This window comes from Toxotes jaculatrix, chromosome 20, assembly GCF_017976425.1.
Source record: "Toxotes jaculatrix isolate fToxJac2 chromosome 20, fToxJac2.pri, whole genome shotgun sequence".
NCBI lineage: Eukaryota > Metazoa > Chordata > Actinopteri > Toxotidae > Toxotes > Toxotes jaculatrix.
Window position 1 is genome coordinate 6,420,924 of NC_054413.1, and position 27,958 is coordinate 6,448,881.

The following is a 27,958-nucleotide window of genomic DNA, read 5'->3' on the forward strand; positions in this document are numbered from 1 at the left end:
TTGACAACAGGCTCACTAATCAAGAGCAGAGCAGTCGCTGGAATCAACAGCCGGTTGCTAAGGCAACGTTTTAAAACCTTGTTATTTTTCACGATTTCGTAAAAAAAAAAAAAAAAAAGAAAAATATCTAATGTTTATCGACCTTTACAATCGGCACGCTACCTCTGTTGCTGATAGTTGTGTCTGGGTTCATTTTGGTGCTTGCTTTGAATAAACGTCGTCTTTTGAGCGATTTCTCCGTGCTCATTTCTGTTTCTGTTCGGCTGCAGTATTTGAGAGCAAGCTAGCTATATACTCAGTAAAATAATCAGTGCAATCTGTGACATGCATTTGTTTTCTTCTATATAATTTAAGAATAGCAGTTTCACATACGTACTTTGACGTTACCTATGCATTACTACAATAGATAATTACAAGCTTTTTTGCTGCTAGTGAACAGGAGATGGCAGCATTTTATCTTTTTCGGTAGGCTACGGGCACCACTGGGAGCGCACAGTGCAGGGTGGATGCCTGTGCGTTTTTGGAAATGAGCATTCCTACCCTGCGTGGAGGAAGAGCGACTGTGGACTGGACTGGCTCAGCAGACTCGTTTAATCAAGGGAATGCAGCCCTTAGCTTTTAGTCTAAGTGTAAACTAAAGTGGTCAATGATAGAGATTCATCCGAATGCGATGGGCTGGTGTGCAGGTGAGCCAACGTGAGAACAGGCTCCTTCACAGGAACCGCTTCGGTCCGTTCGCACATGGGAACCGAGTCAGCCGACCTTATCCGCATTTTAACAGTTTGAAAACGGACTCCCGGACACAGAAGCATGTCAAGAGACAGCAAGACAGCGGTACAAGGAGCCCATTCACACAATGCGAGCCCTGCTTCACCTAAGGAGAATGGACATACCGCACCGAGCCCCGCTCAGCCCAGCTCCAACTTTCCCCATCCCTCAGCGGGGAACATACCCGATGACACCCCGGTGTCCTCGACCAGCGAACTGACCCAGACCTGGGTTCACTTTGCTAAAACGTTTGTTCTTATTTTCCCTATTTACGCCTTGGGCTATTTTGAGTTTAGCTTCAGCTGGCTGTTGATCGGACTTGTTATATTTTTCTGGTGGAGGAGAAACACAGGAGGGAAGCACAGCCGACTGAGCCGAGCTCTGGCTTTCTTTGAGCAAGAGGAGAGAAGTGTCAAGCAAAGTCTTACGACTTCTGATTTACCACCGTGGGTAAGTGTCCCTGTGAAGCACAACAGACGAAATCAGGTCCGCAGCCGCGCGTCTGAGCTGAGCTGTTTCTCCGAAGAGCATGTGTCAGGTATTTCTGTGAACAATATTTTTGAGTTTCCAGGAAAAAAAAAGAAAAACAATCAGCTGTCAAGAGCAGGAGGAGCAGAGATGAGCTGTAAAGCTGTGATTGAGCAGCTGACCCCCTCCCCAGCAGTGACTTTAGACTGAGCCCCAGTCTAAATACAGCAGGGTACAATGGTAAACCAGACACCACGCTGGAAAGGAAACATGCCCACGGGGTCCCTGTTATTTTGGGATCCAGACTGCTGTCTCTCTTGTAGTTAACTCACTGTACTGCAGCACTTTAGCTTGGGAAAATTGTTAGATAACACTGGGGTTCTTGACTTTTCCTTGTCAGAGTTAATAGAGGTAACCCTAGTATGTAAATCAGTGAGATGACATAGGCTGCATTTAATGAAGTGGTACCACAACACAAAATACAGCTCAGCTAATAACACAATCATAGATGAACAAAACAAATATATAGTGTTTTGGAGCACAACTCCTAATTTTTGTCACATTGCCAAATGTTGTGTGACTTTTCTCAGAACTTTTGTCTTTGAAAGAGGTGTGAAAGACAGCAGGGAGTGGTGTTAGGGCATCAAGGGCAAATGTTTCCAAGTAAAGGAGTTGGTTTCTAAATTACTGCATCTAGTCCCCTTCATAGAGCTTATACGATGATCGTACAGTAGTCATTTATATGCCATATTCATTGATCCATCCTCACACTACCTGCTGACTCCTGCACAAGATAACTCTGCTCCAATAGTCCAATAGACAGCGATGAACTGATTGTAGAGGCCATTTTTTATTGCCATATGTTTTGGGGTAAAACTTTTACTAAAACCTTCTTATATAGCTGCAGGAGTCCAGTTTGTGGATCACTAAGGAAACAGTTTAGACTGCATTTAATTGAGTGCTATCCAAGCGTAAAATGCAGCTCAGCTGAGCTGCAAATTAGAGTGAGTCTGGAGTCTCAGCTGCTTATCTTATCAAACTATAAATACGAGACTTTCTATATCAGACTCATCCCAGACTCACAGCTCAACTGGTCTGTGATGTTGAGTGCAGTCTCATGTTTTGAGAACAGCTAAAAGCTTATTCTGCTGACACATGGCTGAGAATGCATTGAGGCTATTAAATGGGGGTGGTGTCGATATATGGGGTGTGTGAGTGAGGTTCCCACTTAAAGGAAAGTGACCTCAGCACCTCCTGATTTAAGTCCGTGGTTTGTTGGAGAAACAGCAAGTGAAGGACCCCATATAGCACTGGTTACACCTGTGGCAGCAGTGCATGGCCGTCACAGAAATGGCATTGCTTTCATAAAGCCTTTTCAAGTGCTCTGCCCCAATTCTCAAACTTCTGTCGCTGAAGTGCACTCCTCCGTGTTCAAGTTTATATCGTCAGCTGTAATCATCCAGGGTGAGTCATCCGCTGCCTGGTGTTACAGCTACTTACTCTAAAAGTAATCTTCTGGGATTTAGTTTAATGTCACACAGGAATAAAAATTTAAAAAAAAAATGCACATTGTCTCACCAGCTGCTGATATATTTATTCAATTATAGCATTCACAACATTCTACCTTTACCAGGTATATGGGAAAGCATTAGAACAATGTCATATACACGCCTTGGCCCATTTATTCAACACATTTATACAGTGTAATGAAATCCAGTGCAACTGATCTTCCACATGTTCTACATGTATCAACTGTATGTTTATTGAGGTGGCAGTTACTGCTGGCGTTGTACTGACCTACATCATACTGAAATGCATTTCTATTATTCTGTCCCCAAGTCAAGAAAGAAGTCACTGTGCTGCATGATAATGTCAGCTTGATTTCAGTTTTCTGAAAGGTGTTTTGTTTAGAGGAGTCAGATTGTCTGCATTAGATCAGACCTTTCGAGGCACTTCTGTGAGCCTGACTTACAAGATGTAAACACAGGTTTGAGAGGTAAGCATTATAATGTCTGAAAAAGAGATGCTACTGTATGTGTCAGCTGAATCCAATACTGTCTCAATGAGATTTTTGGAACATTTTCAGGAGCCTCATTACCTCTTTAATGTCTCATCAGCAATAACTTTCTATTATGTTTGTTTCCAGGTCCTGGTTACATTCCCGGTTCAATGTGCTGGTTATAGCCAGTTTAAACTCTGTTTCAAAAACCCAAGCAGACTTTTAATTTCACTCTCAGGACATGAACCGGAATGACTTTTCAGTTTTACGCCAACACAGCAACAATGGCTGGATCTGAATAATTGAGATGATTTGCTCCCATTTTCTGCTACTTAGCTCAGTTTTGTCAGCAGGCGCCTAAAAAACATGAGTCCTGTTGAGTGAATCATCCATTGCCTCACCCATGTTTTCTGAATAAGGTCACTGTGTCAGGTGTAATAATGAAGCCTTACAACTGTCTCATTCAGAGGATTATATTATTTTCACCCAATAACAAAACTGCAGGCTTGACCCTGTCATATTAACTAGAACTTTGTGTCTGCTTGCTCTTGTCACTGCTTTATCCACACTGTGACATAAATGCTGTATAAGCACTTTTGCTGCCTCCATAAGGAATGGTGCTGTCCCTTGTAGCTGTCGCACCGCATGTCATACCTCACCAGCGTTTCCAGCGGGTTGCATAACTTCATCTTGCTGTTGAGATTAGGAAATAAACGCCTTAGATTCGGTGTGATGGAGAGGCAGCGTTGTTTATCTGTTATTTATTAAGGAGGTGTGCGCATAGTTGCACACCTTTGTGCACGGTATTGACTTTATTCCAGGCGTTTCCTTTAGCTCATGTTAAATCAATTCCTGATTTACTTCGGTTGTTCAGGAAGATTAGTCAAACTGCAGCTCAGTCTCACAGCACAAAGGTAGTGTGGAAATAAGTCTGGAAATATGAGACAAGTTGAGACCTAGTTCAGGATGTAAGCACAATTATATATGGTGTTGGAACTGCTTCCATGTTAAAATTACAAAACCACTTAATCTTTAATTTATTTCTAAAATTCCTCTAAATCCAGTGGTATTGGATTAATGACACACATAGCATGACTGCGCTTTGCTCACACTCAAATTGTGTGGAAGGAGATTAGATTCTATGGTTTGTACTGATGTCAGTTATCTTAAACCAGATAACACAGAAAAGGCGGTGATAAAAGAAAGGTCATACAATCGATGCATTCGTCGGGTAGAAATAAAAACCGTGGAAAACTCCAATGATCTTTGCTTTAAGAGTGTTTTGAAATTTCTTTTTCATCTTCTTTTTCCTTCACCTTCTTTTTTTTTTAATCAAAGAACTCCATATCAAATAGCTCATTCAATAAATGTTCTCAAGCATCAAAACCCATTAGAAACACTCTGTCCTCACTTGTTGCAATTATTTTTGTAATGATGGTGTTATCATTGTGTTGTATTGCTGTAGCAATGTAAAATGCCAGCTTTGTTTAAATTTGTTGAGCTGTTAGTCTGCTGCCAGCTCCAATTTAACTGTATTTCAGTTTCAGTTTCAATTTAACTGTTACAATATATGATGTAATGTTTGTTTAAATACCCAATGCAAATGTCAGAAAATTCAGACTGTGGCTTCTCCTGAGATGCAGCTTTGCACTTAAAATTGGCTCATAATTCAAGAGCAAAATGAAAGAGTTTGGAATGAAAGGGAAGAAGGTTCTGCACATTTGATCAGTTGCAAAGATGTAGTAATATATGAACTTTTTCATTTTCTCTGTCTAAATTGAAAATGAAAAAAGGACTTTTAATAAACTCAGTTTACATAAATGCAAGTTGAGTTTATTAAAATGGACATTGCAATTCAAGCTTTCAGTTTTACTGATCACGCAACATATAATTTAAGGTTAGATCACTAGTTGAACTAATTTCACTACATAGATTACATATATGTGGAACCTACCCTTAAAAATACTGCATTTTTAGCCCTATTGAAACCAACATAGAGATTATCTGCTCTGTTTTCTCCATTGTAGGTGCATTTCCCAGACGTGGAGCGAGTGGAGTGGCTAAACAAGGTACAGAATTGAGTGGCTGTCTCTTGAATTTGTTTGCTTGACTGAAGCCCTCCTTTTGCTCGGTGAAAACGGGAGTAAATGGGATGTCTGTCGCCCTTCTGCACTCTCTTCCTCCTCCCACTGGGGGACTGTGAATGTTGCCACATTGTACACTGCAGCACATTTGACTTCACATGCAGCCATGTTTCTGCAGCACTGTGAAATGCATTAACCCTTATGAATCCCCATGGCAACAACGGGGATGTCAATTTTAAAGCACGCATGAGTATACATTAAAATCATCAGGACGCAGGCATCAAAATTTAAATTTTTTGTGTCCCTGCTTGATGTGTGTGAATCTGACAAGATTTTACTTTAATAGAAATAGATTTTTAATATTTTAAATTAACTATTTAATTCTCATTGTGAGAGATGTATGTACATGAAGCATTGAGAATAGCCTAAAGAACGTGAACCTGACGTAGTGCCATTAATATCTCATAAAGTGTCTTACATGTACATCCCCTTTAGGCTAATTCCATGATGGAAAAAGTCACCGCTTTTAATTTGACCCATCAAGCATCTGCTATAATTTCTCTTTGAAGTACAGTTTTGTTTTGTGTGTATCCCACTCAGACGGTGAAACAGATGTGGCCCTTCATCTGCCAGTTTGTGGAGAAACTGTTCCGCGAGACAATCGAGCCAGCAGTGAAGGGGTCCAACGCCCACCTCAGCACCTTCTGCTTCAGCAAAATCGACATAGGAGACAAAGTGAGCATCTCTTGGCGTTCCTGCACGGTGCTCACAGGCACTCACACTGATCGTGTGTTGTTTCAGTGGCAAAACTGTCTACTAGCAGCAGGTGCCGTTGGGACAGCTGGCTAGGGTGTGTGGGAGCTTGAATGTGAACATACATGCACGTCGCTGACACATGTGCTTGTTTCGTAAATAGTTTCCATGTGGGGTCAGGAGAATGACTGACCTTGTGTGGGGTTCGGGAGGGGTGGAGGTGTTGGTGTTGACTGACTGGGGTGGTGCAGTGGCCATAATGGTTCCTTTTGTTGCGGTGTAGCCCCTGAGGGTCAACGGAGTCAAAGTTTATTCAGAGAATGTGGATAAGCGACAGATCATCATGGACCTGCAGATCAGGTGAGCCAACCAGATCTCTGTTTAAATCATGAGCATTTTACCTCTGCAGCTTCTTTCTGATTCAGGTTTAACATGGTTCCACCTTGGAAATTCTTAAGGAACTGCTGAGAAAGAAATAAAATAATATAGTTAATGCTGTAAATCTTAAGATTTCAGTTGTGGTTTACACCAGACATTTCTAGAGCAGTGACTTTGTCAGAAGTTCAGTAGGAGACTAACTTTGTTTTTATGAAGAAGTCAGTCGATAAATGGCCTTTTTCATCCCGCTATGCACAGCTGTGATCTTACAAACAGTAACAGGCAACTTGAATCCGGTGAGGTAACTCTCTGTATACTGAGTACTGAATGTAAATACATTAAATGGCTATTTCTGAAAAAATAGTGACCATAAACATAAACTTCAAAGGTCTGGAAAACAGACCTGAATGAATTTCACATCTGGAGGAAAACACTGTGATGCATGTATTTTTTAATACAGCAGGAGTTTTAAAATCCATAAAGATAATAAAGCAAAAAACCACCATGATGTCTAAGTTTAACCAGTGTCACAATGTCCTTTTGTTGAAGAAAAGTGAAACCCAGATACAGGAGTTTTATCAGACATATATCTTGTTTTTTGTCACTCAGCTTTGTTGGCAACACAGAGATTGACGTGGACATTAAACGCTACTACTGCAAAGCTGGCATTAAGAGCATCCAGGTATGGAAATTCCCTTTTGTCTGATTTGTTTTGTGTCCTCGCACAAGTACTTTCCCTTGGCATGAGTTTTGGCCTGTAATGTGGTTGACAGAAAAGGAAGACAAAGCATTGGATATAAGGTGATACTGATTTCAAGGTCCTGCCCTGTTGGCTAAAATTTCAAGTGTTTTTAGTACTGGATGGACTTTTTGTACAGCAGATAATAACAGAGTGCAGAATACATTTGGATAGGAGCTTTTATTTTTTTAGTTGGACATTCTTAAATACAGAAAGCTTTTAGGGATGTAAATGTATAATTGAATCATTCTCTGGTCTGAAAGCACAAATTAAACTCTGGACTTCAGTGGTGCATGTTCATACTAATGAGGCTGTCAATAGTCATGTAATAACAAAGTTAGTAACCACAGGAACAAAAACTATTCATGTAGTGCATTTGTAAACAGCCGTTGACAGCCGTTATGAAATGGTGTTCCCAACCGTTTTTAGGCTCCACTCCCTTTGATATAAAGCAGTGTCTTCTGTTTTTTCACAGTTTACATACTTTGGGTCTCAGTGTTGTGAGCAGTTTAACCAAAATGTGATTTTCATCTTTCAGATTCTTTAATTTGAATTATACCTAGAAACTTTGAAAAATAAAAACATGCAGTTTCTTAATTCGCATCATTCTCCTTTAAAAAGATTCCTTTTCTCTCTCTAGCTTGTGTGTGTGTGTGTGTGCATTGTGTTGTTCTTGTGTGTCCTTGGCCTTTTTGTGTGTTCCTGCTGCAGTGAAACATAACAGGCAGAAAAAACAATCAGTTCGCCTCCTTGGAGACCAAGTGCTGTTAGGTCTGTCCCTGGGAGACATTTGTTGCCTGCTGCCCCTATTATGTAACTCAGGCAGACCTACATATCTCTGCAGCTCATTATCAACCACTAATACATTAGTCCCCGTCACTCCTTGAGCTGGTTTGCATTACGCAGAGCAGGTGCGCGTGACTCCATGATAATGCTGAGATTACCGATGGCTTTGCGAGGAGTGGGGTTAAACACTGGATAATATCGGCCTGTTGTGTGGTCACACTTCTATGATGAAGGTCTACTCTTCATCAGAGCTACTGCAAACTAATTATATTTTCTGATTGATTTCAAATCGCAGTCACTTTTCTTTTGTAAATCAATCCATTAATTAATATCCATCTGTTTTGGTGTTTCCTTGCTAGTCAGTTGCAGGTGTAGGTCTCCCTATAAGCCTTGGAGACATTATTATTCCTTGAGACAGTTTTGTCAATACAAAACTGCATACGCAGTATAACAGCATTTCCTAAAGCTTGAAGCTAGAATGACTTATCGGTATCACAAGGATGTAAAATGTGGCATTGCTTCAGAAAGAAGGAACTAAAATTTTTGTTTTTTTTGTGTGAATTGCACCCAGATGAGGTTTTAAATTCTCTTTCTTAACAGTTCAAGGGCATTTCACTGTGTCAGCTTATTGTCAGCGTCAGTTTCTATGGTGCTGCTTTTATCTCACACATGACAAAGTGACAGATCAGCTTTCCAGTCTTTAGTTTTAGGAAATAATCTCATACATTGCGCTTTCCCTGGCCACAGTAATGAGGTGAAGTCTTAAAAGGATCGTGATGATGATTTGCCCTGAAGAGCTGCAATCAAACACACAAAAAAAGTTTTATTAGTCTTGGTTTCAAGTGGGTTTTTTGGTGTTGGTTGTCAGATGCAGTTCTACTTGAGATGTTCTTACTGATAATACAAACATTATTTCAAAACCAATATGCTGGTGCTAGAATTCAAACATCATTTGTTCCACTTGGGGATTAGAGCAGCTGCATGGTGTCCACATGACACAGCCGGCACTTCCAATACTACAATCCTTGTAATTGTCATAATATGTTATGGAGAAGGTGGAGGATGACATGGGGCAGGTGTGAAGTCAGGCTGTGATCGAGTTTCCACGGCTCCACCGCTGAGGAATGTCAAGGGCCAGAAGGGTGTCAGTTCCCTTAAGCTCTCTCTTTGTGTGTATGTGTATGCGTGTCAATGTGTTCCTCTTGTGTTTCCATAGATCCACGGCGTGTTGAGAGTGGTGATGGAGCCGTTGCTGGGTGATATTCCTCTTGTTGGAGCTCTGTCTCTGTTCTTTCTCAAGAAGCCAGTAAGTCCAGACGCTGATAATACAGCACTAATTTATTCAATTAAACCTGTTTGATAGAGCTGCAGTTGAAATTATGACACTGCAGCCTGAATAAATGCAATATGATTAGAGTAGAAGATATTAAACTGGGATTTGTATATTGCAATCCAAAACCAGGTATTATCTATTCTGTGTTCTACTGTTATTTGACATGATATTTGAAAAGAATTGAAATGTTTTGCATGTATTCTCTCTTTCTGTTCTTTATACGCTCTATTTCTGCCAAAGTTGGCCCCATTACTGTGAATATCACAAAATATCCCGAATATCTTTTATACCCCTCCATTTGGTTCTCAATGTATTTTATATTCTCACAACATTTTGTAATATTGCACCTCATAAAATGAATTGCTCCTTGGTTTTCTTCTTGTCTGTTTGCCAATTTCAGGCTGAAATAGTGAGACATAAATTGGACTTTAAACAATAATTTCAAAAGTCAAATCACAGCTGACTCACAGTATGATGTGTTTCTCTCATTTTATAGCCCTAATGTCCAGTTTAATCCAATTTAATTTCAGTTTGTTTGTTTTTTTCTTCACTGGCAGTGCCATCAACATTATCTATGCTCTCATAGTCTACATCGCCTCACACAATTTGTGTTTCACATTGCCAGTTGCTTGCATATTCAATATTTTCTAGTGCACATGCCATCAGTCTTCCTGTTCAACCTCTGTGCAAGAGCCACTTCTGCACAGCTTAAAAATGTTTGACCGATTTATACCAAATGGGAGGACCCAGTGGAACTATAGCAGAGCTTTAAATAGCTGCAGATGAAACCAGCCCTACTTTGGCAGATTTCTTTACAACAGGCACTCAGCTAAAGCTCAAGGTGGAGATAATAATGTAGGTGGTTGAAGGGAGGCAGTAGCTCTAGTCAGTAAATCGTGGTGCAGTCCCACATGTACACACACACACACACACACACGCTTATGCATCTCAGTCTTCTTCCTGCTTCTGGGTGAGGAATGCTAAATTGGTATAACGGAGAGGACAGACACCGTGGATCATGGAATCCAAATAAGTCATCGTCCTTGCTTCGGGGTGCCATAAAAGGCCTGATCTGACTGAGAAATGCAAAATGAAACAGAAAGATTTCCAGACCATGAGAGGTCATGGCCACGTCTAGCTGTGAGATCACACTAATGCAATTCAGCACAGTATAAGTAAACAGACCCAACACACTCCAATAAAGAGATTTCATTGCTCTGGCTCAGTTGAACAAACAGTCTTGCACTTTACATGATGACTCGTGAAGCTGAGTCCAAGAGTGGAGGATTTCTGTTGTGATTGGTTATGTTGTGAGTTTTGTATTGATTAATTAACATATTACATGTGTTCATATCTATCTGTTGTTCATTCATTCAATTTATAGGCTGAAAAATGAAATAAGTTAATTAACAATTTTGTCTCACCAGCAGTCTGAAACCCAAAGTTAATAAATGTATAATGATATGAAAAAGAGAAAAGCAGGAAATGCTCAAAATTCAGAAGCTGTAACCTGCAAATGTTGCTTTTTTTATGATTAGTCAATTATCTAAATAATCATGAGCGATTTTTCAACAGACTAAGTGATTTCCTAACAAATGTTTTTAGACTTACTTACCAGTAGGTATAATAGTTGGGAGACAGTGCTGTGTCTTCAGTGCATTCTAGTAACCCAAATACAACAAGGCTGCTTCAGAGAATTGAGGGTGTGTCCTTCCACAGCACATTCCCACAACACACAGCCATCCCACCAACATCATTCACAGCCCTGCAGTGCTCCCCTCATCCCTGCAGTGCTCAGTGCATCTGCTGCAGTGTAAGCAGCTTGGACAGAAAAGCACGGTGGGAAAGGCTCATTAAGAAAACACTGCTCCTTCAGCTTGGAGGCAGAGGCAGATCAAAGCTCGCTGAGAGGCAGGATCTGTCTGCATCTCAGGTTCTCAGCTGATGCTACTCACACCTCTCTTTGATTTACTGTCTTTTAACTGTCTTCCCTTTTCCGGATTTGACATTCCTGCTTCCAGTTTTACACAAAAAGTGAATCAAATTGGAAAATAATTTAAAAACGGGTACTGATACCATAGAAATGTGCCCCAGACTTAATTATATCCTGAAAATTAGTAAGACCTCAGCGGGCTGTTGCTGCTTTTATAAATATTTCTGTAATAAGGTGTTAATGTATTTGTTTCCATTCAAGGATCTGTGCTTCCTGTCCCGCTGTGACTCATAAACTGTAGCTCACTGTAGCTCACATTCCATGTAAACATCTAGAAGATGAGGGGAACTTCCAGGGAAAAGGGTTGAATCAATAATCTTAAATATATGAGGCCAGAAACATTTGTTGTTTTATATTTTACTTATAGTCCATTGTCAAACTGATGTACAGTGAGATAACCAACAGCCAGAATAAGTCACACATCTTTCCCCAATAATTAATACGATAACAATATTTCAAAGTGTACCAAAACATTAGCGAGTTATTTTGGTGCAACTTGTGTAGGTCTCTCTGTATCTGCTGTTATTAATCTTTGTTTGTTGGTCACAAAAAGGCAAGCGGTAAATGTTTTTCTCCTTCTTTTAGCTTCTGGACATAAACTGGACCGGCCTCACCAATCTACTGGACATTCCAGGGCTCAAGTAAGTCAGTTAAAAGTGGTTTTTCTTGCTTATCAAGGAAGTGTCTTTGTGTTCGTTAGAAAAATTCCAAAAGATTTTGGAGTAAATAGGACTTTTGTTCCTTTCATGCCATTAGTCACTCATGCAGCACATGAGTGACTAATGGCATGACTGTTCATGGACAAATGTTACCTTTCAAAAATGTGTTATTTGATCTCTTTAAGAATATCTATTACTCGTCTATCACCTGAGAGGATAGATTCCACCATATGTACTGAAAGTGTTTCCTGCCAAAGAGGTTCTGCGGAGTGTTTCTTTACTTGCTGAATGCCTCGGTTGTTGTTGTCCTTGTTGGCAATTGTGATGAAGAGCTTCAGCAGACTGAACTGATTGCATAAACCTGTCTTTTTTTCTGTCAAACAAAAAAACACTAAGGTGAGGTATAATGGGATCTTTTAAAATCTGTGTGCTATATGTTTTCATGTACACATTACTGTGAACAACAAGATTAAGATACTAGTTTCACAATTCTTGCATTCTTGCTCATTTTGTCTTGCTTATATTAAGTGTTTGTTTCCCCTGGGTTTGTTGAATGGGGTGAGCAGAGAGTAAATGAGAGTCGATTAAGAGTTGCTAACAGCCCAACACAATTACTTGCTGCTTTCTTGAGTGGTTTGTACATTATTTACACCCCAAATTAAGTAAAACACATAAATGCTGCATGCGAATTTCTGAGATTACAGCTGCTTGTCCTATACCCTCTTGATGTGGACAGACATGTTGACACAGAGTTCAGTGGCCGGTCTCCCTCAGCCCTTCTGTCAAGTCCTGTGTGGGGGTGTAATGGATCCATGTGGCTTGTGCAATGCAGTATGTGTGTGTTTGTGTGTCCTCGTGTGCTTGTGTGTGAGGGTGTGTTGCTTGCGCGGGGTCCAGGAGCAGACAGACAACATCAGCTGTCTCCTAGAAGGCTTGCCCAGCATGTCTCTCTTAGACCCTGTTATTATTGCAGCTATTGCAATTATTGAAACATACTATTGTTTATTTACATGTTGTAATGTGTCATTACTACTGGGTTGGTTTTAAAATCAGAATCAAAACAAGACTAAGAGTCCGCAGCCATGCTAGAGCCATGCTGAGACTGTGCTCAGACAGAACAGTGCTATGGGCTAAATGCTCACAATGACATTGCTAACACGCTGAGTATTTAGCAGATATAATTTTTACCATGTTCACCATCTTAGACTTGCGTGTTAGCTCGTTAACATTTAATAAAGCACTTAATACAAACTACACCTGAACTTGATAGCAATGTCATTAGTTGTGTAGGTATTTGGCCACTGGAGGAAAAGTCAGGGGATAACCAAAGGGATTACAATTATTGTTGGTCAAAGGATGATAGAAATTTGTCTTTGCCTTTGTTCAGCCATACTGTACGTATTGTAGATTGATGGAAGAAGTTTCAGGAGACCCAGATGGCTTAAGCAGAAGACACTTGATGCATCTAGGAGAAGAGGGATGAGCAGTACAAGTTAACACAGTGTAATGCCACCCAATTCTGAAGGTTGTTCTCCTTGCAGGGCACATTTAAACACACGTTAATACGTGTGTGAGGATCGTGCTGGGCACCAAATCCTAAACAATGCATCACCTTCACCGAAGTCATGATGTGTAAGGAATTTTTATAAGGAACATTGTCTGGCCCTGAGCTGAAGGGCCTCTGTGTCTAGACCCCCCGTAGTCTGTAGTCTCAGTCCATGATGCCTTTATGACTGTAGTTGCTATGACAACTGCCACCGGGAATTGGGCCAGTTGGATTCCATCAGTGTCTTCTCAGCTCTCTGAACTGCAGCTTTTAGGGCCAGTGAGTAAATAACCTGTGGAAACATTGTCTAATACTACCTAAACCCTAAGGAAGGAAAAATTCCTTCACAGTCCTAAAATGAATGAATAAACGGTCTCACTTTTGTTATTGTGCATGCACACACACAAGCAGGTGCACGGGGTGTTCCAGTGTTTACGCCAAGGGGGCAACAGAAATGCAGCAATAAGCGCTGATGCAGCAGGAATCCCTTTACACCCCCAGCTCTCGAGCTCCGGCTCTGATCACTCTCCCACCAGAGAATCATAATGTCTCTAATCGGCTCATAGAGAAGAGCTGAATCCTGGCGTTTCCCTGGAAGATAAGCTGAGGATGAATCAAATGAATGTTTCTCCTGACTCCAGACAAACACAGACAGCTAAATGAATTTTATTTCACTGGAGTCTTTGTCAGTGTAGGTGGTGTCTGTGCTGCTTCAGTATTGTGAAACAAGAGAGGTTGGTTTTGAAGGACAGTCGTGAAGGAGCCTCAGAAACTTGTCACAAACTCTCACGAATTAATGACAATTACATTACCCTTATTACAGTAATAAATTGCAAGGTTGAAACCGACTGCAGGAGTTTATAAGAAAAAATAAACTCTAAATCCTCCAGTGCTGGAACAGATTCACCATCCTGACTGTGTTATAGCTGCTGGCGAATGGTCACTTGGTGACATCTGGGTGGTTTGACATTTGGAAATTAGTTCTCCTCGCTTGTTTTACACAATTAAGCCCTCTGTTTGCTGACAGACTTTGGATTTTCACTCTGAATGATCAGTTGGCCTTTAGCCCGTGTTTGCAGGTTTTTATTAGGGTCAGGTGTGCTGTGACCTATTTGCTGTATTGGCTGATGGTGAAAAGGAAATTAGTGGGTGTTGTGGAGTGGTTGTGACCCTAATAAGGAATAACAGGAATAAATAAAGTGTTCTGCTACTGCCTTCTGAAAGCAGAGTGCAGTAACTACAGAAGCAGTAAAGCTTAAAAAAACTACTTTGGTGTTTAAAGGCTCTTAGCCAGCTGCGTGACATAAGGCTTAATTTCATGCCCTTTTAGGCTGATTATTAATCACCTTAAAAAACACTTTTATTGAACTCTGGACAATCTAAAACTGTGTGGGGAAAGTCCCCATGTCCCTCCTCTTCACCTTTCATGTCTTATTGAACTAATTTAATAAATTGATCTTTAATTAAACACATTTATGATCTGAAGGTATCCTAACCACACGAAGTCATGTGAATTCCACTGGATCTGGAGGCCACAGAGTTGGCTAACTCTGCCAAGCTAGGCAAATTAACCTAGGTTTTAACCTAGCCCCAGGCCTAGTTCATCTGTGTGTTTTTTTTTTTTCCTGTTGTGATCAGACTTAAATGCTGCATTGTTGATGTGGTATCACAAATTTCTACAGTATAGCTCTTTATATAGTAAAATATTGGTCAAAAAGTTATGTTTTGGTTTTAACTCAACTTTGACCACGTATAAAGTTACTGTGTTTGACTTTTTAGGACAGTACAGTCAGTTTGAATCAGTGTTGTAAGTGGATGTTCTTGGTTTGGGGAGTGACTCTGGAATGCATGAGCTTTTTACTCAGTTGCCTGAAGGCATCCTGGACTTAATTCAACCAGAAGCTTAGGATAGGAGTTTCATAAATTTATAACACCAATTACATACAGGCTGCAATGTAGCTACTGTAGGTTTCTGCACTAGTGGCCAACTAAAAAGCACATGGGACAGGTACATCAGGTCCTGTGTATCAGTAGATGTCCGGTTTATTAGGCTACTTGTCAACTGACCATGTTGTTGCAACTCACATGGTAGCACTAAAGTGTTTCCTGCAGCTCAGATTTAGCCTGTGCTGTTTGGAGGGACAGTTTCAGCATCACTTCCAGGCTGTTTATGAACCTTTGATTAGGATATCCACAGAATGATAAATGGACAGTTGCTCTGTAACCACAACAGTTTGTCTCGGAGGGACAGGCTGAACAATAAGAACAGTGTAATTCAGTGATTGCAGTTTTCCAGCTGTGCCACTGCAGCTCAAAGAATAAAGAAAAGCCTGGTGGTAATGCTATTCTCTGCCCTCGCTGTCACTGTTGTTGTCACGCAGTGCTAAATCATTAGTGGATCAGATCGCCATTCAGAGGTTTCTTGGTGAGCAACAGCAACATGCTTGAACTGACTCCAATTTTCCTACTATCTTCTCACATGCAAAGCAGAAATGTACTGTACTAAGCTGAGATTAAAAGAGAATATTTATAACCCAAGGGCACCCTTACTGTCTTTTAAATAATTCATTGCTTCATTCTGTTTATCTTCCTTTCCTCACTTCTCTCAACCCCCCCTCTTTTCCTTGCAGTGGCCTCTCTGACAGTCTGATTCAAGACATTATCTACAGTTATCTGGTTTTGCCCAACCGTGTGACCATCCCACTGGTTGGGGATGTGGAACTTGCCAAGCTACGCTTCCCAATGCCAAAGGTACTAATGCAACTTTTAAAATCTTTCCAATTAAATGAGAGTTTTAATATGCCTCTTCTGACTGTCAGTGTTCATTTTCTCAGTTACTAAGCATCGAGGGAATTCATTGTTAGTGGCTGAAAGTCCTTGATCATCAAATCTCATAGGTTCTGTAATAAAATTAAGCTGTTTTCAGGGTTTTGAAGGTAACTCTCGGCCTTAAAACAGAATGAAACAAAAACAGCCTAAACAGTGAAAAAAAAGGATGTCAAGGCTTTATCACTACTGTCTGTATCCATGGCAACAAGATAAACACTTCAGCATGTTTCAGTGCAAGCAGCACCCTTGTTGAGGGTATAGTATTTTACGTAAGATTTTTTTTTTTGCCACAATTATTGTATGCATTTGAACCTTGACTTGCTTGATGGAATAAAGGATTAAAGGATCAAGTGACAATGAAAGTAATTGTTTATAGCAGCCCGAGTCAAATGTACACTTTGTACGTAGTGGAAGTTCCAGGGAAGTAAAAGGAAGTTCACAAAATGAACTGTATTTCAAATTAGCATGTAAACAGATTCTGATCTAACTGTTAAATCATCATGATTGATAACACCATGCCCACTCCCATTCAGACTGCAGTTGCATTTCTTGTTCAGCACAATCATTAAAGTTAATTTGAATAATGTCTGAAGAAATTTAATGAAATATAAATCATAAATATAAATAATAATCACATTTTGTTGCTACCTAACTCGCCGCAGTTTTCTCTTGCACTGCCTTATACAGAAATACCCAGTACTGAAGGTAACGTCACATCTTATTGACTCTGACTAAATTGTGGCCTGGAAGTGTCAGAGGCTGCTGCTTCAGAGTTGTTCTCCTTAATGCTGTGCTCTGCATGTGTCCACAGGGAGTCCTGAGGATCCACTTTCTGGAGGCTCAGGATCTGGAAGGGAAGGATAAATTTCTGGGAGGGCTGATCAAGGGAAAGTCTGACCCATATGGCATCGTCCAGATCGGCAACCAGCTGTTCCAGAGTAAAACAATCAAGGAGTGCCTCAATCCCAAGTGGAATGAAGTTTACGAGGTGACGAGTTTGGGATCTCTGTCAGTGCATGGGGTTACAACACTACAGTTTGAATTAGACTTGCACTATCTGTCTATTGACTCGATGTGCCTGTTTGAACAAGCATTTATATGTTGTTGTGCTCATCAGGCCCTGGTGTATGAGCACTCAGGCCAACATCTTGAGATTGAGGTGTTTGATGAGGATCCAGACAAAGATGACTTCCTGGGAAGGTGAGTCTCTTTAATTTCCTGCTCTGCTCTGATCTTATCACACATTTTCTTTAGAAGAAACAAGGTCTGTTGCACCTCAGCAATGTGACTGATAGTTGTGAACAAGCTTTGTTTGTAATTGGTCTGCTATGTATAGACAAGCTAAGGGTTTGGTATGGCTTGACATATTGCAACCTAAACACAATGTTGAGACCTGGTGGGTGTGTGTGTTGAAAGTATCTGTGCTGGTAGACATCAGTTAAAGTGAAGAAGAGATGTTATCCCACTGGCTCAAGGGCACAGTCAATGATTCTGCCCCAAGGCTGTAACACTACACCCAACGCTGGCAACACGAGGCAGCCAATCGATAACTGGACCCACTCTGTTCAGATTAATAGGTGTCATTTCTCTGTTTACTGTTTGCTATCTCAATTTGAGTAATTATTTGTAATTTTTCACAGCCTCATGATCGATATGACTGAGCTGCACAAAGAACAGAAGGTTGATGAGGTAAAACACTTTCTTTGCCCCATTCATATTGTCCATTTAATTAAAATGAGTTGAGAGTTTATACATCATCATCATCAGTTCTGGTGTATGAGCACTCATGTCATGTTGGGAAATATGCTTATTTGGTTTCTTGTTGTGATGCCCCTCTGTCTATATGAATATAAATGTAAAGCTACAGCAGGCAGCTGCTTAGCTTAGCAATAAAGACTGAAACCTGGGCAAATACCTGGCCTGGCTCTGTTCAAATACAGCAAAATCAACCTACCAGCAGCTCAAAAGCTCACAAATGAACATGATACATATTTTACGTTTTATCACTTTTGTACGGATTAAACAGTTTTATTACCTTTGGACAGAGCAGGGCTGCCTGTTTGCCCTGATTTCTAGTCTTTGTTCTGCTGGCCATAGCTTCATATTTACTGCGCAAGCATCAGAGAGCTATCGATTTTTTGATCCAACTCACCACAAGAAAGTGAGTTTTAAAATGTTGAACTATAAGAAAATCTCTTATGTGCTGTAGTAGTGCAGCTACAGGATGTTGAAACAATTTTCAAGCCAGAAATGAATGAAGGTTTGATGAAGGTTTGGTTCCCTCAGTGACTTAACTTTGATGTTTTCTCAAATTATTCTAGTGGTTTGACCTGGAAGAAACATCTACTGGGAAGCTCCACTTAAAACTAGAGTGGCTGTCTCTGCTCTCCACTCCTGAGAAGTTGGACCAGGTACAACACTGAAAAAAAAAGACTTTCTACAACTGCTACTACTTTAACAGAACAGTAGAAGTGTCTCACTGTTGATGCATTTTCCTTTCCTTCTTGTCAGGTGTTGCGAAGTGTGCGAGCAGACAGAAGCCTGGCCAATGACGGACTGTCGTCAGCACTGCTGGTGGTCTACCTGGACTCAGCAAAGAACCTGCCAGTAAGATACCGCAGTGTTCACTTTATTTTGATATTGGCAGTGCATTTGATCTGATGCTGTAGCTCAATGTAAAGCAATGCTGTTCTGAAATACAGCATTAGGCTTATGTAGGCTTCTTGTTCTCTATGCAAAAAATACACACACCATTTAGCAACACTCTGAACCAGTTTAGTAAGGAATTCCAGAGTAACTCTCATGTTTAAATAAGGATTATTGGTGAATGTGCAGCAACTCTCCTGATACTGTAAAGTTTCATGCATTGTGACCTTGAGTGACTTCATAAGTTTGCTTTAAAGGTTGTTAAGAAATTTGGTTTTCACAGTGAATCAAACAACCACAGGTTGTTAGGTAATTATCCTCATTATCCTAGCTACTCCAAACCTATCCGTAAAAGAACAACTGTGCATTATGGATGTAGCCTGTAGCTCTACAAGTTATATGATCACATCATTACTGCTCAGGGACTCTGTCTCATATCATTTTTTTTTTTTTGCTGTTGTCATATGAGAACCTTCAGTTTAATATTTAAATGCAATTTCAACATCTATTTCAATACAACACTTTTTAGCCTTCTCAGTCCTCATAACTCCACCTTCTTCTCTTTCCCTCTCCACCCAAGAGTGTCTTCACTGGCAGCTTAGGCTGTGGAAACTTAAGTCAGAGGAGAGCATCTGGCCTAGTCTTTTGTGAGAGCAATACTTCAGAGTATAGAACAATATTTGTGAGTCCACCAGAACGTTTGCATCCTGATGGTGTTAGCGTTAGCGGTGTGCGATGATGTGGATTGAACAGTAACAGGAGTCCGTAAAAACGTGCATCTTAAAGCATGTGCTAGCTGCACGGTTTCACTGTAATGTCTAATGAAAATTACTCTGAGTCTCCAATAACCATTAACATGAAGCAGGCACTTCAAAGCAGAAGACTGAGCCATGCAAGCACCTATGCCTGCTTGTTATGCAGGTGCATATTCTGCTAAATCAGGTGGCTTAGTTCAAGGCTGAAATATATAATCTGCAGTACAAAGAGCTCGCTGGCAGAGCTCATAATGATTTCTGTCTGTATTAGTGGGCCAATTAGGGTGTAGCAGTATGGATGCAGAAAGCCTGTAGCTTTTTAAGAAAGGCACTGTCTCAAACTACCTTCTCCAAGTCTTCCTTGTTAGAAATTCCCTCATTATCCTGACTTGTGTTTTCATTGTTAGCTCTCTGCAGTATCAACAAAATCATCCCTCACACTTCCTTTCATTTACCACCCATATCTTTCATGTTTCAGTTCATACTCAAACACATTTTTCTGGATTTTTCTCATGCCTCTTAACCGTGCCACATCACTCCCGTCCTACTAACTGTGGGTGTGATTTTCTCCCCCAAATCTCCTTGTGGCTTAAAGAGCAACCTGTCAGATTTCACCTATGACGGGTTGAAGCAAGTCTCAGTCTTTAAGGCCCTGAAGGTAATGTGGGAAAAATGAACTGCATGTGCAGATTACACCCTGTGTCTCATCTGTGTTGGCCCTCTAGTGCACCGTCCAGTGCCATGTCATTGTGATGATCAAACAAACAGAGTGAATTGTCTTTTCTGAACAATGTGCATGAAGATGGATGGTCGCTTTGTCTGTTTTATGCCTTGGTTGTGCTGTACACCTCTTTCTTCTTATTTGTAATGTTACATGAATTTCCACAATTCCCAGCTCATGTGATTGTGCATGCAAAAGTCTAACGTTGCTCTCAAATATTTCTAAAAGTGAAAGTATCGTCTTCAATCTGCTTTGTCTTTCTGTTTGACTGAAACTGTGGCCGTACGTTGTCATTCCCCTGGCTGTTCCACTGTCCCTACTTGTTTTTATTGTCCTGGGGGTGAAAGGTTTTCAACAGCAAACATACAGAGCAACCCAACCAGTATCACTAGATGTAGAACCTGATCATATCCACTTCAGGAACTCAGGATAAGGAACCCAAGCTTGCCAGGGCAGCATTTCTGCAATTCCGATGCTTTTTGTGGGCAGCCATATGTGCTTGGCAGACAGATGTACTGTACAGGTGTAGTACACACTGAGTGTGGCATTATATTATTGCAGCTGGGAAGAAGCAGGCAGAGGTAGAAACAATAAATGTTAACCACAACATTAGTAGGTGATATATTGTGTTACAGCACAGCTGTTCATAACCAGTCTCAGGTTACACAAAGTCTTACTCAGAAATCAACCACTGCATTTTCCAGTCAGCATGAGCTGTTTCTTACCTTTAACACTTCCAGGAAATCTCAGTCCTCCTATTGTCACACACAGTGGCACTCCCTCAGTGCAACAATAAGTGAAACTCACTGCAGCAAAGGTTGTCAGTTTTACTTGGCATTACAGGGCAACTGAAGTACAAATACGTCCAGTTTACTCCTAACTAGCTTTGGCCTTTGTTGTCCTGGCCGTAGTCTTTTTAAAGTAAATTTTAAAATGCAGCTTATTTGTCGCCACGTCTTCTTGTGGGTCTTTTGCCATCACTTGACATCAGAATAAGGATTTAGAGAACACAGGCAAGTTTTTTTGGATCCACATAGATCTCTAACTCACAAGGAGGTACACAACAGTGTAAAGCTTCAGTACAAAGTATTCAGAATATCAGAATACCTCGGCATCCTTGGGATTAGGCACCATTTTATATATATATAGATAAGTCTGTGTTACATCAGACACCACAGCCCTGCCAGGAAACATTTTCACAGCTTCGATGTTTGCCTTTACACCTTAGTGAAAGTTTAATGGGCCTGCCTGTTGGTCACTGGATTCAGAATTTGATTGGCTGCATTTGACCCATCACCATTCCCCCAGGGCTGTACAAACAGTCATGGGTCATGTTTTTCCTGTCCTGCGAAAAGGTTTGATTGGCTCCTCCTAAACTTAACCTGCCCCCTAACTATATATATCTTTATTGGCCCATTTCCTGTATTAAATTTACATGTAAGAAAAACACTTCACACAAAATACAACAATCTGCTCCAGCCTTTCATCTGCATGATGTCTACATGTTGTCAGCCGCAGAAAGCAGCTTTCCTCCTGTAGGACTGTTGTGTTTGTCAGTCACTTAACCTCTAAAAACATACAATGAAACATACCACAGGAGATAAGAATATGAATATATATATATAAAACTGTATGCCTTATATGGGAAAAACAGGGGAGGCACAACAGAGCCAGGATTCCTCTTCCTGTACAGGGACATGTGTGATAGGTGTCATTTATACACAGTGGACAGAAGAATTAGCCAAAGAACAAGAATTCTAAGAAACAGAATGACATTTTTAGCATATCAAGTACAAACTTATTAATTATTAACGTGAAACCCTGTGCAGTTTGATTTTTTTATGCTGAGTGCCTTCTCAGTTCCGTATGTAGCATATTGAAGAGTGGGATTGCGTTAAGCTGCGGAGCTTAATTCTAATGTTGGTGAGGAATAGATGTCAAATCTAAGCTCTATCCTCAAGTGAAAGGATGGGTTAACAAGTAAGTTAAGACTTTTCCTCCATTGTCCTAGCCTCTGTCTTGTAGATATGTAGGGTGTTATTATTCTGTGAGGAATACCGAATAATACTTAGCTGTCAGAACCCAGCGTACTAAAATTAGACTGCAGAGGAGACAAAGCTTGGCAGTCTCTGTGGTAGCCTCTCTGCCTGCAGCCCTGCTTGTCAAAACATATGGTAATGTTCCTTCCCTTTTGAACTACAGACTCTTTCGCCATTGTGTGCTTGCTACAGAGTCTCAAGAAGCTGATGTTTGAGTTTGGGTGTAATTATGTTGTCTGTGACTGCATTGTGTGTGACAGTGAGGAGAATCAGCTAACACGCCTCCCTCTGATTCTCTAACAGTCTGCAAAGAAGAGCAGCACCGAACCCAGTCCTTACGTCCAATTCACTGTTGGGCACAAAACACTTGAGAGTAAGGTGAGTCACCTAAGCATCCATTAGCATCGTTATATTGTCAGATTTTGTCCTGCCTTTATACTCCTGAAATGACGTATCAAGAAGAAGAACAAAATTTTATTATGTGTTGGTCGTTCCTTTTTTTTTTAACTTGCCAAACATGTTTGGACAACCAAGAATTGAATACAGCAGTTAGTTATCTCACATTCTTACGGACAATGACATATTAAACAGCACATCTCACCCTTCATCTGTCTCTCACTGGAGATTTCTGCTTCAGAGTACCTCCCTCTGACTGTGGAGTTAAGAGAAAGATGAATTGAAAATTATCGCCCAAGGAAATAAGATGAGGAATTATAACCACCTGCCAGCATATCATTAGGTGTTGGCTAAAGCGATTCTAGGCTGACATTAAGTGTGTTTAATGGTTTTGGGGAGGGTTGTTACCTTAGACCCCTTCTGTGGTTTGGACAGTAATATATTTTTCTTAAATTGGCTCTGGTCTCTGGGATTTGAAATGAAACAGAGAAATAAGGAGCTGAGTCTCAGCTTTAATTTGATGGTGCCGACATCAGAGTCTACATCAGATGAAGAAGGTGGAATTTTTTGACCCTCTTCTAAATTTTAGTAAAGTAATTGGGCAAATTAGCATAAACTTAAGATTTATACTTTATACGAAATTATTGCATAAAGTATAACTATAAGAGTTAAAATGTTCAAATAAATTAAGTAGAAATACATTTACCAAAAAAATAAATAAATAATTAAAATACACTCTATGTCGTGTGTTGAAATTACAGCAGCAGAATAAACTGATGCTAAATGGGAATGTGTATGACCTAAAAAGGTTTTTTTTGTGAATAGCCACATACTTACAGTATTAGTATCTCATTAGGGATGTTTCTAAATTAATATTCAAAATACAGCACTATCTAATGACTGGCAGTACCACTGACAGATTTCCCCAGATGATTTGTATTTCTAATTAGCTGCCCTCAAGTGTCTTTTAACTAACAAACGACTACCTGTCTGCCTATAAAGATCCGGTACAAGACCAAGGAGCCTCTGTGGGAGGATTGTTTCTCGTTCCTTGTTCACAATCCCAGGAGGCAGGAGCTCGAAGTGGAGGTAATGCTGCGTAATGGCACATGATAACATGAATTTTTTATAAGAGCACGCTCCAAATAGTGGAAATAGCTGACTTGTCTTAAAGCGAATCTTCTTCCTTCTTAACGCACAGGTAAAAGATGACAAGCACAAATGCACTCTGGGTAACTTGACTGTGCCTTTGAGCAGCCTGTTGGTGGAGGAGGACATGACGCTGACACAGTGCTTTCCGCTCAAGAACTCTGGACCCAGCTCCACCATCAAACTTAAAATGGCCCTGAGGGTAAAAATGCACTGTTTCACTTCTCACTGCTCCTCCGTGCATGAGTGATGTAACGGTTGTTCCTTTCAGGCCGAGGAAGTCGGGACAGACGTTCCGCTATTTTGGACAGAAATGATTGTGAGAGGGCATGTGATGGGTGGCACAGTACATCTGAACTAATGAAGCAAGTGTTACAGTGTCAACAGTAAACTGAAAATTATTAATTGAATTCACAACAGCCTTCAGGTTTTATGTCATCAATTCAGTTGTTATTTGACTGCTGGCAAGTAAATTGCATTGCCCTTCATGACAGTGAACCTAAATGCATTATCTTGAATTGAATCACAACTGATCAAATAAAAAAAAATGAATACAGCTGCATCGAAAATATTGATGTGTTCTGAAATAGCTTTGCTGCATTGGAACACAATCTATCAGACATATCAGGATTCTGGAGTCTAACCATCTAAAAAGGAAATGGCTTTAAAGGCTCAAAGACCTTTTTGTAACCATCTTAGAAAGACAGATAGCACTATAAGGGGGGATTTGGCTGAGGTGCTTTGAAAACTCCCTTGAAAATACCTGAAATCAGCAGCATCCAGACCACTTTATAAGAAAGGATTAGTCTTAAGGATTAGTTTAACAAATAAGAGGATGGTTTGGTTCATTCTAGGGCTGTAAATAAAACCACCAAACTTACCACATCCCCTTTAAAAAAACTTTATTTTTGTGGAGCTAAGATTAGGAAGGTATTTTACCTGAGATATAGTACTTAAGTTTTAGTACTCTATAACTTACACAGCAGGTTATTCCAGTACTTAGCTTCAGTTCTTGTTAATCATTTCCTCTTCATGTCCTCTCGACTTGTCTTTCTTCAGATCCTGTGCCTTGAGAAGCAGGTATCCTCAGACCAGCCTTCCTCCGTCCAGGTCAGGAAATCCAGCGTTACGCAGCCAGTCACAGCCCCCTCGCAGAGACTGTCAGCCTCAGATTCCCCGCTGCCTCCACCCACACCTCCACCCCCTATAGACGCTTCCACCCTCACCCTCCAACACAGGGACGGCGAGCCTTACTCAGCCAGCCCTCTTCGCAGTACCTCCAACCTGAGCACCTGTATGTCTAATTCCCAGAAACATCTGCCTCATAAGGAGTCCACACCCAGTCTGGCCTCAGATATCTCCCTGCCCTTTGCCACGCTGGAGCTTCAGCAAAGGCTTCGTCAGCTGCAGAAGTAAATAGCAGATATGATATATTATTCAATTTTATTTCTTAATTTCTTTTCCGGCTTTTACGTGCTTCATTTCAGGGGTCTTGTTTTCCTCTGATGGAATGTCATCTTGATTTGTTTGAAGACGTATGCTAATAAATATTTTATCTATTAACTACCTTCCCCGCACACACTGACATGCGCATGTGCTGTATAAATTCAGCTGCAGTGTCTAGAAGTGATGCTGACTGACTCTGGTGTGTTTATAGTGGCTTGGCCCCGGGCCAGTACCCCCTGGGTGAGGTCCAGCTGACTGTTCGACATAGCTCCCAGAGGAACAAACTCATTGTGGTGGTGCACGCATGCCGGTGAGGTCCACAACTGCCATAATACACTGAATTTAAATTTGCTCTTACTGTGAAAGAAACACCATAAAAATCTAGCTTGAAAGACTCTTCTTTCACTTTTGTCCTTGTTGTTTTGGCTCAAGTCTTGGTCATTAGTCGTGATTTGTGGGTAGAGATTCTGTAGTATGCTGGAGCTATGGTGTATTTTTAAGAATGTATAGGCATAATTAGACCAAACAACATGTGCCTGGCAACACGTGAGTGAAACAGTTTTGTCCTGTGTGTCCTCAGTAACCTGATAGCCTTCACCAAAGATGGCTCAGATCCCTTCATCCGCCTCTATTTGCTGCCTGACAAGAGTCGGACGGGGAGGAGGAAGACCAGCACAATGAAGAGGACCCTTAACCCTGTTTATGATCAAACGTGGGTTTAGAGACTAATACAGGCTTAATATGCCTGTCACTTGCATATTTTCTGTTTGTTGTCTGACACTTTTGTTTGTAGTTGAGTTATGCAGCTCCGGAGCACTGTCAGATTCTCCTGTCTCATGAATTTAACATCAGATTCTTAATTGTGGTCATGGTGAGCAGCCTCCTTCAACCTGGTATTGCCTCTAGAGGAAGACCTGCCTGCCAGTTTTTTTAAAGACAGCCAATAAAGCACCACAACAGTTATTCAAATTAGCATTTTATCTAATGAACTATTTTAATTTGAGTAATTCCTCCATGATAGATTTGTGTGAGCTAAAATGTGCGTGCGCTTGTCTGTGTTTGTAGGTTTGAGTTTAGTGTATCTATGGTGGAGCTCCACAGGAGAACTCTGGATGTAGCAGTGAAGAACGGAGGAAGCATCCTGTCCAAACACAAAGGGCTGCTGGGAAAGGTAACTCCTACAGCTTTTTGTTTCTGGCTGTTATTATCAGTGTTTTCTAGCAGCAAAGCCTGCACAAAGTACCCTTTTCTCACTTTTTGTTCAAAATTGCAGGTTTTGGTAGATTTAAGTGGGGAGGATATATCAAGAGGATGGACACAATGGTAAACTTGTATTTTATCTGCGTAATACTGAGTGATTTCTTTCAGCTTGTTTTAATGCTTAAATTTGTAATTTTCTTGTTTTCTCTCACAGGTATGATTTGAGTGAAGATGGACTGTCATCTCAAGGCATAACAAGTACTCAAGACCCCCTCCTCACTTCGTGAAATCACCTCTCTGCTGTAATATAGTGATCTTGTTAATCTAAGGGCACATCATTTTGTTGTTTTGGTGTATATTTTTCATATAGTTTACAGGAATTCTTTCAGCATGTAAGTAAGTTTTTCAAACATTTCCTAATATTATTTCATCAATGGTCATGATTGGAAGATATTTTAACATATTGTAATGAAACACACTAACTGCCTTGTCTCTGTTTTCAATGTTTTATGTAAATATCAAGTTGCTAATGCAGAGTTATGAGAATTTGCAGGGGTTTTCATGGCATTATATTTCCTTAAAGGAAATGATGTCAAAACTGTTAATGCTTTCTGTCCAGTTTGTTGAAATGAGACAAATTCTGTTTTTGTCGTGTGAGAAAACTCTTACCAAAGGAACAGATACAATCACAAAGGTAGGCTTAAGTAGCAGTCTTGACTTTGATATTTTTTTTTTGTCATGCGGTGTTATTTGATAGTTTACCACTTACTGTTCTTTATGCTTGATTACAAACATGGAATGCATATATGCAAGGAATAAAATGATTGCTCTGTATATTTTAAGAGGACTTTGTGCAATATTGGTTGTTCTGAACATTGTCTCTGATACTGAAGACCTGGGAGCATTTTAGGGCTATGAACAAGTGCTGTATAATATGAATAAAGGATACTTGAATAAGGCTTTGATTGTTGTTCAAACCAAATGTGAGTTGAACAAAATGAAAAATGTGAACCGAGACGACGATTATTGCATTTCTTGAGCAGGGCTGAATTAAGGTGGCGCAGCTGTGCCATAGACCTGTATATGTTTTGCCATGCAGTTATAACTGTTGGAGCTTTCAAATATTTTTCTTGTTATCTATCCTGTGCCTTAAAAACCTACTATGTAATTTTTGCCTTCTTAATGTTATTATTTTGAATGATATGATGCCTCATGGCTTTTGAAGAATAAATGGTTTCTCTTCTGAAAATTGTCTTGCCTGTTTTTATAGG

The 27,958-nt window shown here is 40.4% G+C and overlaps 1 protein-coding gene across 3 annotated transcripts; it reads left to right on the plus strand.

Moving 5' to 3' along the window:
* The first annotated feature begins 553 nt into the window (after window positions 1-553).
* Window positions 554-27,930, plus strand: esyt2b (extended synaptotagmin-like protein 2b). 3 transcript variants are annotated; one of them, XM_041066036.1, is made up of 23 exons: window positions 554-1,218; window positions 5,263-5,304; window positions 5,920-6,054; window positions 6,356-6,432; window positions 7,060-7,132; window positions 9,192-9,281; window positions 11,887-11,942; window positions 16,137-16,257; window positions 17,147-17,323; window positions 17,453-17,535; window positions 17,976-18,024; window positions 18,657-18,746; window positions 18,847-18,942; window positions 19,562-19,663; window positions 22,800-22,874; window positions 23,895-23,981; window positions 24,094-24,243; window positions 25,101-25,453; window positions 25,699-25,797; window positions 26,068-26,199; window positions 26,553-26,658; window positions 26,761-26,810; window positions 26,902-27,930. In XM_041066036.1, exons 1-23 carry the CDS (start codon window positions 811-813, stop codon window positions 26,972-26,974), a joined length of 2,724 nt encoding a protein of 907 aa, XP_040921970.1. In that variant the 5' UTR covers window positions 554-810; the 3' UTR covers window positions 26,975-27,930. The 3 variants fall into 3 exon arrangements, with proteins under 3 accessions (XP_040921970.1, XP_040921971.1, XP_040921972.1); XM_041066037.1 differs by lacking the exon at window positions 19,562-19,663 and adding an exon at window positions 20,332-20,394; XM_041066038.1 differs by lacking the exon at window positions 19,562-19,663.
* Window positions 27,931-27,958: the final 28 nt, after the last annotated feature.

Coding starts and splice junctions, on each gene's coding strand:
- esyt2b (XM_041066036.1), top strand. CDS start 811: ATGTCAAGAGACAGCAAGACAGCGGTACAAGGAGCCCATTCACACAAT. Junction 5,305..5,919: donor GAGTGGAGTGGCTAAACAAG/GTACAGAATTGA, acceptor TATCCCACTCAG/ACGGTGAAACAGATGTGGCC. Junction 26,200..26,552: donor AACCCTGTTTATGATCAAAC/GTGGGTTTAGAG, acceptor CTGTGTTTGTAG/GTTTGAGTTTAGTGTATCTA.